We start from the raw sequence: 13,122 nt of genomic DNA, 5'->3' as shown, positions 1-13,122 counted from the left end.
GGATGAATTTGGGGAAGAAATTGGAAGATTCAAAAGTTTTGGGAGCAATTTATAAAGATGGTCATAGTTTAGGGATGAAATTAGAATGTTTAAAAGTTTAAGGACTAATTTAGAATGAGTGTGATAGGTTGGTGACATATGATGCAATTAACTCTTATAAGTATATTTTTTTATTATGCTGAGGTGATTACAAAGTAATACATATTATAAGTAAAGTTTTAAATGTTTGTCCCATTTATAAATAAAACAATTGCATCACATATCTTTAAAGTATGATCCTTATTTTAAATTGATCTTTAAACTTTTAAATGTTTTAATTTCATCCCTAAATTATGACTATCATTCTAATTTAATCCTCAAACTTTTGAGCTTTAAATTTCATCCCCAAACTATGACATTCATTTTAAATTGGTCCTCAAACTTTTTGAACATTCCAATTTTATCCCAAAACTATATGTATATACTAATCACATCCCTTGTTAATAAAATGGTTAGGCCAAGTTATTATTATTTTTTAAAAAAAATAAAATTTAGTTTGAACTATGGTTGAAACTAATTACATATTTTGATGAATTTTGGGAAGAAATTGGCATATTCAAAAGTTTTGGGACCAATTTATAAAAATGGTCATAGTTTAGGGATGAAATTAGAATGTTCAAAAGTTTAAGGACTAATTTAAAATGAGTGTCAAAGTTTGAGGATGAAATCAGAATATTCAAAAGTTTAAAGACCAATTTAGAATGAGGGTGATAGGTTAGTGACATATGATGCAATTAACTCTTATAAATATATTATTTTGATTAAGCTCTAAGGTAATTACAAAGTAGTATTTCTTATAAGTATTCTCAACTATTGGACAATAAATGTTAGGGTTTAAATGAATTGAGCTTGAACGAACAAAGTTATGTTCGTGTTCGTTTGTTTATTTTCTAAGGTGTTCGTGTTCGGTTCATGTTCATTTAAATTTTTAATATTGTGTTCATTTATTTATTTCTAAAGTTGTTTTGTTCGTTTATTTATTGTTCGCGAACATGTTCATTTAACGTTCGCGAACGTGCTCATTCATATGCTCACAAACATGTTCATTTATATGTTCACGAATGTGTTCATTTAGCGTTCATGAACATGTTTGTTTAGCGTTCATTTAGTGTTCGTTTAGTGTTTGTTTATTGTTCGTTTATACATTCAATTTTTAGTTTTATCCTATCATTTGCAAAATAAAAGAACAATGATAAAATTACACCACTAGTGCTTAAACTCCTTAAAATCCACAATTTAAATTTGAACTTTTATCATATGTTCAATTTAGTCTCTACATTCACCAATATTTAAAATGTAAAAAAAAGGAATAGGAGAACAGAGTAAACGAGCTTGTTCATGAACATAAATAAACGAGCTTGGTCGTGAACATAAACGAACATAACACACATCTATTCGTGTTCGTTCATTTATTAAATGAACATAAATATATTTGCCATACTTGTTTATTTAGGTTAACGAACGAACATAAAACGTTATACGAACGATTCACGAACAGTTCATCGAACGCTTTATTCATTTACACCACTATAAATGCTCAATCACCCTTGCAATCGTTGGTGTTTGTCGTAACGATCCTTAAGCTCGGAACGTGTCTCGATTATTTTGTGAAAAATTCAATTTTTGTTAAAAAAATGTTTTGGAATCGTCATCAACCTTTCGGGTTAGGTAGGTCAAATACCTAAAAATCGTCTTTTTGCTAATTTTTAAAAGAATTATTTTAAAGACGAAAATGGTCTGTATTTTGCCAAAGATTTATTTTAAAGAGTTCAATAGTCGATTACGCATGGGGAAGGATAAGCTCCCCCATAACTTCCAAAATTGATACCTCATTGATTATATGTTGTCTCTAATAACGAAAGCCTAAGAATTCAAATACAATTTAAATCATGATCCTCTTATTCCAGATTCAATCATACAATTTTATTTGCGGGAAATTCTAAGGAGAAAGAGAAAATATTTCATTATTTCCAATCGAATAGAAAATAATCCCTAAATTGCTTTAGGATGAATATTTCTCTTTCCAACGCTTTTAAGGGTAAATTAAATACAAAATCATTGTTTAATGACCTTTTTGGTGTTTTAATAATATTTTAGGAGTAAAACTAAAATATTACACTTTTTTAATATTGCCACACCATCAATAGCATTAGTGACTGTAATGTATCTTTTCAAACTTCAGTTGTGAAAAGAGAAACGTATCCAAACAATAGGTAGTTTACCCTAAAAATTGTAAAGCCATTATGATTAGTTAGCTGTCAATCCCTCTTATTCTTATCATTTTACTTGAGAATTGCAGAGAAATAGGAGTACATTTGTGGTGCTCTAATTATAATCAAATTCAATAATATTCATCGATTACCTAAAACATAACGCATTTACGTAATTACATCAAAACTCGATTATAGAGTATGATTTTAAATAAATAAAAAATCAAATTATATGGACTCTGTGTCTTGATAATTATGATAGAAGTGATATGATTAGATGCTAAATTTATATTATTCAATTATTGTATATATACACACAAGTAAGGATGGCATACGAGCTTGGCGGGTACTAATATTCCTTCTTATATTCTTATATCCACCTAATATTTTTGTATTCACGGTTCACGGTGAGTATTAATTTTAAATCCACACCCGCTCACGTGTGTATATTCTCAAATCCACCTCTACACCTATTACTCAACTGTATATCCATTTAATAAAAAAAAATTAGATATCCACCACTTATCCCGTATCCACCTGGACCCGCCCATACCCACCTAACAACAATATCACAGATTACATAAGCAACAAAACATAAAACAAACACGTTCATTAAGAAGCATAGTAAAATGTTTATACCCTAATATTTGGTTAAATAAATAGTTATACACTATAAAATCTTAAGATTTATAAACTACTCTGTGAAATTATACTTAATTCATAATAGTCCAAAAATTATATGGTGGGCAATTAATGGCAAGCAGATGTGGGCGGGAGGATGTGGAGCGGGTGGATGTAGGGCGGGCGGATGTGGGGTGAGTAAGATCTCAAATCCATCACCTGCTCACTACCTATGGCATGTATGATTTTTTACATCCACACCTGCTCACTACCCATGGCAGGTATGATTTTTTACATCCACACCGCCCACTACCCACTAAACTTATACCTCTCCTCGTCTCAATTGGAGCGAGTGCGGTGCAAAATCCACAAAATTATACCCGTGTTCCATCTCTACACACAAGTATATTTTGGTTGTTCTTCTAGTTTTCAAAACTTTGTCCTGATTAATTCGGATTGATCTATGTCGCAAACCTATTTAGTGGGTGAATCTTTCAATGGAGATTTTCTGTTTACACAATACTAGAATTGTTATTATTATTATGTCGTTGTTGTAACCACTTTCACAGCTCATGGACAAATACTAAACGATGAGGAGAATGAACGTTGATGCATTACCCACCATGAAACTCAAACACCCCACGAGATATATGTGAGTGACAGTAAGGGTGTCTTTGACTATAATTTTTCAATAATATCCTTGTCCCTAATAAGAAAAAGGAAATCTGGGCACGTATTTATACTGAAATAAGTGTTAAGTTGTAGCTAATGGGCTGCTCTTGTATTATTTATGTTTTGAAAATCACTACTTTGTTTTTGTGTTATGGCTAACGCGTGTTGTTCCATTGAGATGGAGCCTAGAACCCTGAATCAAGGCCAACTCAATAATGTCAGGGTATATGCCTCTTGTTTATTATCACTATTGTTTCCAATACTAAATATGAAAATGCCATTTTTGGTTGCAGAAATGGCTGCTCAGAAGATTGAACCAAATGAAGCTGCAATCTTAGGCGAAACAAGGTAGTATCTATTCAAAAACTCTCAATCATTTGACAATGAAAGTTCATACACCTCGGTGCTCAAACTCAGGACCTCAAAGAATAACGACAATTCCTTAACCACTGAGGTCGTGTGATTCATGCAATAAAGCTAGTATTTGGATTTCAATTGATGTGGTTTGTTGCAGGGAATTAGGGTGAAGTAAAAGAAGTGGTGAATGAAGAAGAAAAGGGTGTGAATGTAGTGGAAAGACCATGCCAATGTGAAACTCTTGACATTGAATCACTAGATCCCCACTTGAACAATCCTGTTACGGAGCCTCTTACTGCCCCTTTTTGATGATGTTTTCTGCTACTTCTCTTCTTTATGGTTCAAAATGCCCAATAAATAGTAGGGTAAACTACACGTTTAGTATTGAAATTATTACTTTTATTTCATTTTGATACCTAAATTATATTTTTTTAAAATCATAGATAATGTTTAGTTTAGGTTTAAATTTGGTATCCCGCCATTAAAAAATTAATGGTGATGTTGACGTATCACCATAAGGTAACGCCACATTATCATTGAAAAATATAAAAAATCACATCAACAGTTATGTTAAACTTTTAACAGCTGGATACCAAATTGAAACTTAAGCTAAACGTTAAGTATGATTTTGAAACAAAATAAATGTTAGATACCAAAACAAAATAAAAGTAATAGATTATGTACTAAATGTGTAATTTACCCTAAAGAGTAAAGTGTTACAATTTATGGGCAGGCTTTGATGCTAATTAAGTGTTATAATTTTGTTCGTTATAATTTTGTTCATAAATAAAATTTTCAGTTACTATTTTGTTGATATATAAAAATGCAAAGATGCCGAGTCAGTTTTTGTTTTATTATTATTATTTAAAGGTTACATTATCGGAATGATCACTTTCGTTTTATTTTTATTTACTTTTTATTATCAATTTTCAAAAAAGTTATATTTTGAGTCATTTAAATTATCGATTTGTTAAATTCTAGTAACTAGAACGTTAATTCTTACTAATTTGATGAGATTATATGTTAGTAAAAGGGTAAAATTTTAATTTGATCCCTAAACTTTATATAAAATATCAATCTGACCTCTAAATTCGACTAAAATCTTCTCCATCAACCACCACTCGTTGTCTTCATTGTCGGCCATTCGTCAATGACCTTTTAGATCCCAAAATTTCCAATTCATTCTCTTTTGACCTCTTGTACACAAATTTGATGTGTATTTCACAAAAGAAATACTTCAAACTCAACAAATTTAGCCTATATCCCTTCGACTTCCTTTAATATTAAATCACGGTAATAAAATATTATTATTATTCCTTTAAAAATAAAGATATTAAAAATATAAATCTATATTATAATCAATTTATAATTTTTTTTGTTTTTAATATTGTTATGTTATAATTTTTTGGTTATGCTTATAATATTAATTATACATTTATTTTTTGTTATGTTTTTATTATTAATTATAAATTTACAAAATTGTAACAAAAACGATGGAACTTTAATCAAATTCTAACCTAAAGTAAATAATTATAAAATAATGTATTTGATAATTGTAGTAGTAAAATAATATTAGGAGTTAAATTTTTTATTTTTACTAAACTTTGAGCACTTGTCATTGGTAGTACCTAGTAAAAAATATATGTCTGAATGATACTATTACTGTTAATATTAATTTTTTTTTAAAAAAATATTATCATATTTTAAATAATTAAAAATATAATTAATACTAGGTTTAATGTAAAAATAAATGTTTAATCTATAACTTAAAGTTAACTTTAGGTGCCTAAAGAATTTTTCGTTCAAAATAAGTGTCTAACGTTTCCAACGTTACTCTTTTAGGTGCCTAGGATGTAACTGTAGTTGAAAAAACATTTAAGTGGCACGTGTCGTTCTTGTGTTTTTTTCTAAAAACTTATTTTAAAAAACTTAAATATATATATATTTAAAATAAATCCCAAAATTTTTAAAAATAACATAAATTCCTAAAATTTTAAAATCCTTAACTTCAAACCCCTTTATTAGCCCTCGCCGATTATCACCATTACTAATGTCACCGTCGACAAACAATCACCCATCTATCATCGTTGTCACCGTTGTCACTACCGTTCATCAAACCCCAAAACTCGACATTGCCGCACACATACCCTTTTCAATTTGTCTTCCACAACAATTACACTCTTGCCACTCTTCATAAATTGAAATTTAAGATGTTTCAAGCTAGGATGACAAAATTGTTATTATATGTTGATGAAGATGCTTGCCCCTCTGCTCCCATGAATTTTTTTGCCTACTTTCATATTCTGCAATTGCTGTGGAAAATAAATTGCAGAAGGGGTATGTGTGCGACAATGATTACGTTTTGGAGTTTGATGTATGATGGCTACATTGATGGCAACGATAATAGATGGTGATTGTTCTTCTATGGTGATAGAAGCGGTGGTAGGGCTGTAAATGAGACGAGATAGATCATGAACTACTCGAGATCGATTCGATCAATGCTTGATAAATACTCGGATCGAATAGACTCGATTCGAACTCGAGCTCAACTCGAGTTCTTAATGAGTTGAAACGAGCTACTTGATATTTGACTCGAAAAGCTTATGAGCAGCTCGAAAATATAATATATTAGATTTTATTTTTTAAAATTAAATTATTAATAATATTAATATTTATGTATTGATTTTTTTTAAAAATACATTAAATTTTCATGTATTTAAGGTTAGTTTGAGTTTGAGGTTTCAACCGAGTTAAGTTTAAGAATTTTTTTATTTCGAACCTTTTCGAGCTGCTCACGAGCTTCAGTTTAGGATTTCGAGTTCGAGTCGAGATTGAAAATTTTAAACTAGTGAGTTTTCGAGTCGAGTCGAGCTCCATTTCAGAATTTTCGAGTCGAGTCGAGCTCAGCAATACTTGAGCTCGACTCGGCTCGTTTACACCCCCTAACCGGTGGTAGTTGATAATAAGATTTGAAATTAAGGATTTTAGGATTTTGGGATGTTTTTGTGACTTCTAAAAAATTTGGGATTTATTTTAAATATATATATAAGTTTTTTAAATAAAATTATTAAAATTTTATAAATGCGACACATTTCACTTAAAATTTTTCTTAAAGGTCGTTAACGTCGGAACGTTAAGCACATACTTTAAGCGAACAATTATTTAGGCACCTAAAGTTAACTTATAGTTTAGATACTTATTTTTGCATTAAGCCTTAATACTATAAACATAACAAAAATTTGTAACATAACATTTCATAATTTTTAATATTTATAAATATTAAAGCTTAATATTATATATATTTCTATATGTAAAAGTATTATATAGTTATACAATATTTATATTTTAGTATGCGTGTAAAGAAATAATTATTAATTAAAAATAAAGGAAAATAAAACAATCAGTTCTATAAATTTTGTGACGTTATTATTTATAATTTGTTTTACTATATTTTTTATAATATTCATAATATTAAAATAAATTAATACAAAATCAAAGCTAGTTTTTTTAGAAATGAAGATAAAACTTCAGGGGAGTTCTAATATAAAGTAATTTAATTCTCAATCATAAATTGAGCTCAAATCTTAAAAAATGAAATTTTAATTTATTTTTTTCTTAATACAAAAATAAGTGCCCAAGCTATATCTTAAAAAAAGTTTTAGTGGCTAAAGATTTTTTCGTTAAAAATATGTGTCTAATGTTTTCTCTGTTACCATTTTAGGTGTCCGAACGTTAACTGCCGTTAAAAATCTCCGTTTAGTAACGCATGTCAAGTTATGGTAATTTTGAGAATTTTTATTTAAAATAAAAATAAAAATATATTTAAAAAAACCTTAAAATTTTTAAATCTTAAAAAAATCCCAGAACTTTTAAAACTTTAATTTTAATCTCGTTGCCACCGCGGGCCGCCACCAACGCTATTATGGCTGAACACCCGACGACAAGTGACTGGCCAACCACCCATACCAAAACCCCAATCTTTAGCAACCGATCGAACACCAAAAAAATGGTGTAAATGAAAGATTTCATTTTAGGGTTTTGAAGGATTTATGTTTGGGAATTTATAGATTTAAGGAGATTTAGTGTTTGATCGGTTGCGAAAGTATGGGGGTTTTCATTGTGGGTGGTTGGTCGGTCACACGTAGTTGGGTGTTAAACCAATTGACGACGTTGGTGGTGGCCGGCAGTGGTAAAGGGATTAAAATTAAGGTTTTAAAAGTTTTGGATTTTTTTAAGATTTGAAAAAAATAGGTTTTTAAAATATTTTTTTATTTTAAATAAAAATTATTAAAATTACCATAACGTGACTCGTGTCACTTAACGAAGATTTTTAATGACAGTTAATATCCGGGCACCTTAAATGGTAACGGAGAAAACGTTAGGCACATGTTATTAGTGAAAAATTCTTTATACACTAAAACATTTTTCGATGCATAATTTGACACTTATTTTTGTATTAAACTTTCATTTGTCACGGACAATATATAACGAAATATATAACTAAAATATATAAAAGAATCTAAATGATATTATTAGTTTAAATATTAAAAATTTTAAAAATAATATTATAATTTATAAATATTAAAAATTATAATTAATATTATAAACATAACAAAAAGTATAACATTAGAATAGTATAAACAAAAAAAATATGAACTTGATTATAATATGGATTTAAATTTTGTATACCCATAATATTATTGATAAATTTACTATTTGAAAGGTTTTAGGCCAGATAGTTGAGTTTAGGACATTATCAATGAAACATACATTAGATTTGCGTTTAAGAGGGCCAAAATGAGTGATTTAGAAATTTTGGGAGTCCAACAATCGTTAACGATGATAGGCGGAGGAAGTAGACGATGATCGACGGTAACGATGGTTAGTGGCGGTCAACAAGGGGAGACTTTGACCTAATTAGGGGTCAAATTAGTATCCTATCAAAATTTAGGAGTCAAATTTAAAATAAACCCTTTTTATTAGTGTGTTATATCATCAAACTAACAAGAGTTAATGATTTAGTAATAAAAATATAACAATTGATAACATGTGTTACCAAAATATAATAAATCAAAAATATAAATAACTGAAATATAATTTTTTTTTAAAATCAATGATTAAAAGTGAGTAAAAATGAAACAAAATTGACCATCCACAAATATGTTAAATGTTTGATTGAGAAATTGAAGGATATTTACGTAATTTGCAGATGACTCAACAGGATTCAAAATCCAAAAGTTGAAAATTGAATCCAGGGTTTAGGGTTTCAAAGACAATCTTCTTTGACCGTTATTTTGAAGAGCTCCTTTCAATTTGGGGAAAATTCCCGACGGACCTCTACCTCTTCTCAAGGTACTCTCTTTTTTCTTCGTCCTCTCGGTTTGATTTCACGTTTTATTGTTGTTGAGGGAGTTGAGATGCAAAAATGGTATGTGCGGGAAAATTTAAGAAAAGAACAGAAAAAAATTTAAGCTTTCTGAAACTTAATCTTAGGTAGATTAGTTAAGTTGGTGCATCAAGTTTTGTTAAAGCTAATGAGTTGTTATGCATACAGAACTCTTTTGTCAAGTGCTCATATTATCAAAAGGAAATGAACACTGCGGTTCATACAACTCCAAAATCGGGGAGAAAGTCATTGTTTTTCCAGGATTTAGCATCACCAGTCTCTGCCCGTAAAGGGAAATTCTCTAGTCCTGGTCAAGCAGCTGCCGTCTCTGCTTTATGGAAGGAAAATTTTGGAGGTTCAGATCTTCCACCTCCTCCTATGTTCACCTTGGAGGATCGATCAGATTTTTCTCCTGAATTTGGGATACTGGATTACCCTATGTCTCCCGAAATCAAGTCAGACCCAAGAAGTCCAGTTCAAAGCTCTGGACGTGAGTTCTCAACTCCGGCGAAGATCAACTCGGGGGCAAGCACGTCATTTCCTATGCTTAATGGGCAGCAGAATCAGCAGAACTCAACGAGTTCGAGTTGGTGGTCACCCACGAAGACAAGTGGTAGTGAGCAGGAAGAGAAGGGAAAGGGTTCTCCTGTCGAGGGTGTGGTTCAGCCTGGCTCTTTGATCACAATTCCGCCTCCAAGAGAGGTTGCTAGGCCTGAGATACAAAGGAATTCTGTACCCACAGGCAATCTGGATGAGGAAGAATGGGTTACAGTTTATGGGTACGCTCCTCCTTACTTTCGTGTACCGAATAATTGACATGTTTGTCTAGTGGACTTCTGTTGCGTTTTGTAGAGTCGATGCCTCATTTTGCTGGAGTAACTTTTGCTTTTATTATTTAGCTGATCGCTTCTCTGCATTTTGGACCCCTTTCTATAATTTTCACATTGTCAAAATTTGACCCCTTTATGTTAGTTTAAAATGTAATTATTTAGATGTAATTTACTTGAATTTGAATGTTCTAGGGAATTGGTGATGTGGTAACTAGTTTACTTTTCCCTAAAAAACACTTCTTTCTTTGTTTCTTTGGTACAGTAGTCTGGTTCAGTATCTGCAACCTGTAAACTTTTAAATAACTCAGCTAAAATTTGAACCTTTGTACCTGGTGATTTGGTACATCTCTTCATGTTTCTCTCTTTTAGTAGAACAATGTGTTGGGTTGGAGTCATGGTATTATCATGCTCTTATATCCATGCAAGACCTATGACTTAAATATTTGCTTCTTTCCAGATTTTCTCCCTCTGATACAAATTTAGTTTTGCGAGAGTTCGAAAAGTGTGGAGTGATATTGAATCATGTTCCTGGTCCAAGGGATGCCAACTGGATGCACATTCTTTATCTGGTGAATCTTCTTTCTCTCAATACAAGTTTTAATGTTCTCTGCTTATCTATCTTTATGGTTCATTTTGCAGAATTTTGTTTTTCACGTCATGTTCTTTATTTGTTGCATGCTATCCATGCTTGCTAAACCAATACACATCATGAAGATAAAAGAATGTAATCCAGTTGGAGATTAATATAAAAGAAGATAACTGTCGACTGAAAAACAAGTTCAAAACCAGGTTTCTATTTTGTCCGAGTTGTAACATGTTGGTTGAATTTAAAACATATATCATCTGTGTTCAACTTTGAATGCTATAGGCTAAATATCTTAATGGATTTTGCTGAAACCCTAACCTGATAAAACTTTTGCTTTTGGAAGATGGGCTGTGTGATGTTATGTGTTCTGATTCGGCTTTCAAAGTGTGGGTTTTCGACATCTTGGCTGGTGTTTATCCTTTTGGGCCCAACGGCTGATTTCCTTTTTGCTTTCTTTTTGGTACAGAATCGGTCTGATGCTCAGAAGGCTCTCAGCAAGAACGGATTGCAAATTAACGGGGCATTAATCGTTGGCGTGCAGCAAGTGGATCCAATGCAACGTGAAGCTCTAAACGAAAAAATGAATAATCAGGGATTCATGACTTTGCCCCTACCATCGAGTAGAACATCAGAGCCGAACAATTTCCGACTGTCTCGCCCTTACTACCTTCAAAATGGCAATACCAATGCACGACATTCCGGAGGCACAGCTATCGCAAACCCTACAAAATCACTAGGGACCAAAGTCATGGAATACATGTTCGGATATTAGGAGAAAATTTGTTTTTACTCGATCGCATTTTCTTTTGTTCTATTACCTTATTGTTTGATTGCGTTCCTTACAAAGGAAAGAGGGTATGCCTGAACAATAAATGACCCTCAGAAGGGCAAGTATTGCAGATTCTGTTGTAATTGCAATTGTAAAAGACTACAGAGTTGAAATGTAAGAATCTTCAAGACTTTTGGACATTAGAAATTGTGAAAAATCATGGTGAAAAAGCAACCTTTTTCTTAAAATAAAAAAGGAATATTTTTAACATGAGTCAGACAACGGATTTTTTTAACGATTGTTACGATGTAGACACTTAAAAGTGTAATAGAGAAAATGTTAGGTATTTACTTTTAACGAAAAATTATTTAGGGAGTGATTGGATCATGAAATTCAAGATTTTTAGTGGGATTTTTTTTCCAGATTCAAATTCCGTTTGGATGGAAATATTCCCAATAGGGAGTAATAATATATTTCAAACAGTAAATTTTTTTCTCTTTTTACTGGGAATGTTAATCCCTTGCTTTTCTTAGGTATTCTTTTATTCCCGTGTGCTAAGGGTTAAAATACCGTTTGCCTCTGCCATATCTTCTTATCCCAAGCGTTCTTTGTTCTTGAACTCCACGGCACAGATTGGAGGAGTATCCGATTATCGATAAAAAATTTACCCTTTGCTCTTCTTACTCACTTCATATGCTTTCAGGTTACTCCTTTTCCTTCAACCTTTGCTTATCTTTATTTCTTTTTGGTTTAGGTGTTTGTGCTTTTTTGGATTCCTGTTGAATCCATGTATTTTTTTAATTTGATTTTTGGGCTTTAAATAACAGTTAATAGAATTGAAATGTCCAAGTAATCTGTTCTTTTTTTGGTTGCAAACGAATCTTAAGTTTTAGTATTAAAATTCCCAGCTCTTGGATTGAAATCTGCATCAGTGGGTAGGTAGTGTAGTTGTTAGTTGCTTTTGTCATACAAGGTTTGCTCATAGAATGATTTTCCTGGTAATAGCAGTTGAAGTCCACCGCTTATAGTGTTTGTGTTTGAATTTCGGAAAATCTAGGTAGTTTTGGTGGGTTTATCGGAATCATAATCTTCATAGTCGGGTGAAGTAGTGTAACTATTAGTTGCTTTCTTCATCTAAAGTGCTCATAGAGTGGCTTTTCTGGGTGACATCCATTAACTATCATTAAAATGAAGTTGTGCAAGAGAAAGCCATTAACTATCATTAACTGTTGGATAAAATTCCTGATTCAAATAGAGACATAAATTAACGATCAAACACCCATTAACCAAATAATGAAGGGATTAACTATCATGAATTACAAAAAAAATGAAGTTGTGCAAGAGAAAGTCAACGTATGACTCCCAGGAAGAAGCTGACAATACCGGTTTTGAGTACTGACTTGTTAAATAGATACATATCATTAAAATGCATAATGCATATTGAATCTTGCTTCAGCTTGAGAGAACTGATATGTCAAGAAAAGGTAGAGGGCATGCAGAACATAAATTTTCCATGCCAAAACAATTTATATGCCCAATCTGGCTCTTTGTCAAGCAAAATACCAATATCTCCTTCCAGTTAATTAAAGTAAATGTTTTAGTGGTCATTAGACTCATTACAGAACTGTGTCTAAAATGTTCTAAAACTGACT

The 13,122-nt window shown here is 31.4% G+C and overlaps 1 protein-coding gene across 1 annotated transcript; it reads left to right on the top strand.

Annotated features, from left to right (window-relative positions):
• Window positions 1-9,147: 9,147 nt before the first annotated feature.
• Window positions 9,148-11,661, top strand: LOC120204252 (nuclear pore complex protein NUP35-like). The gene is made up of 4 exons (XM_039204371.1): window positions 9,148-9,251; window positions 9,454-10,064; window positions 10,573-10,684; window positions 11,168-11,661. Exons 2-4 carry the CDS (start codon window positions 9,490-9,492, stop codon window positions 11,471-11,473), a joined length of 993 nt encoding a protein of 330 aa, XP_039060302.1. The 5' UTR covers window positions 9,148-9,251; window positions 9,454-9,489; the 3' UTR covers window positions 11,474-11,661.
• The last annotated feature ends 1,461 nt before the right edge of the window (window positions 11,662-13,122 follow it).

Source organism: Hibiscus syriacus, unplaced genomic scaffold (assembly GCF_006381635.1).
Source record: "Hibiscus syriacus cultivar Baekdansim isolate YM2019G1 unplaced genomic scaffold, ASM638163v2 tig00000340_pilon, whole genome shotgun sequence".
Taxonomy (NCBI): Eukaryota; Viridiplantae; Streptophyta; class Magnoliopsida; order Malvales; family Malvaceae; genus Hibiscus; species Hibiscus syriacus.
The sequence above is the reverse complement of the archived record's forward strand: the minus strand, read 5'-3'. Positions and strand labels throughout refer to the sequence as shown.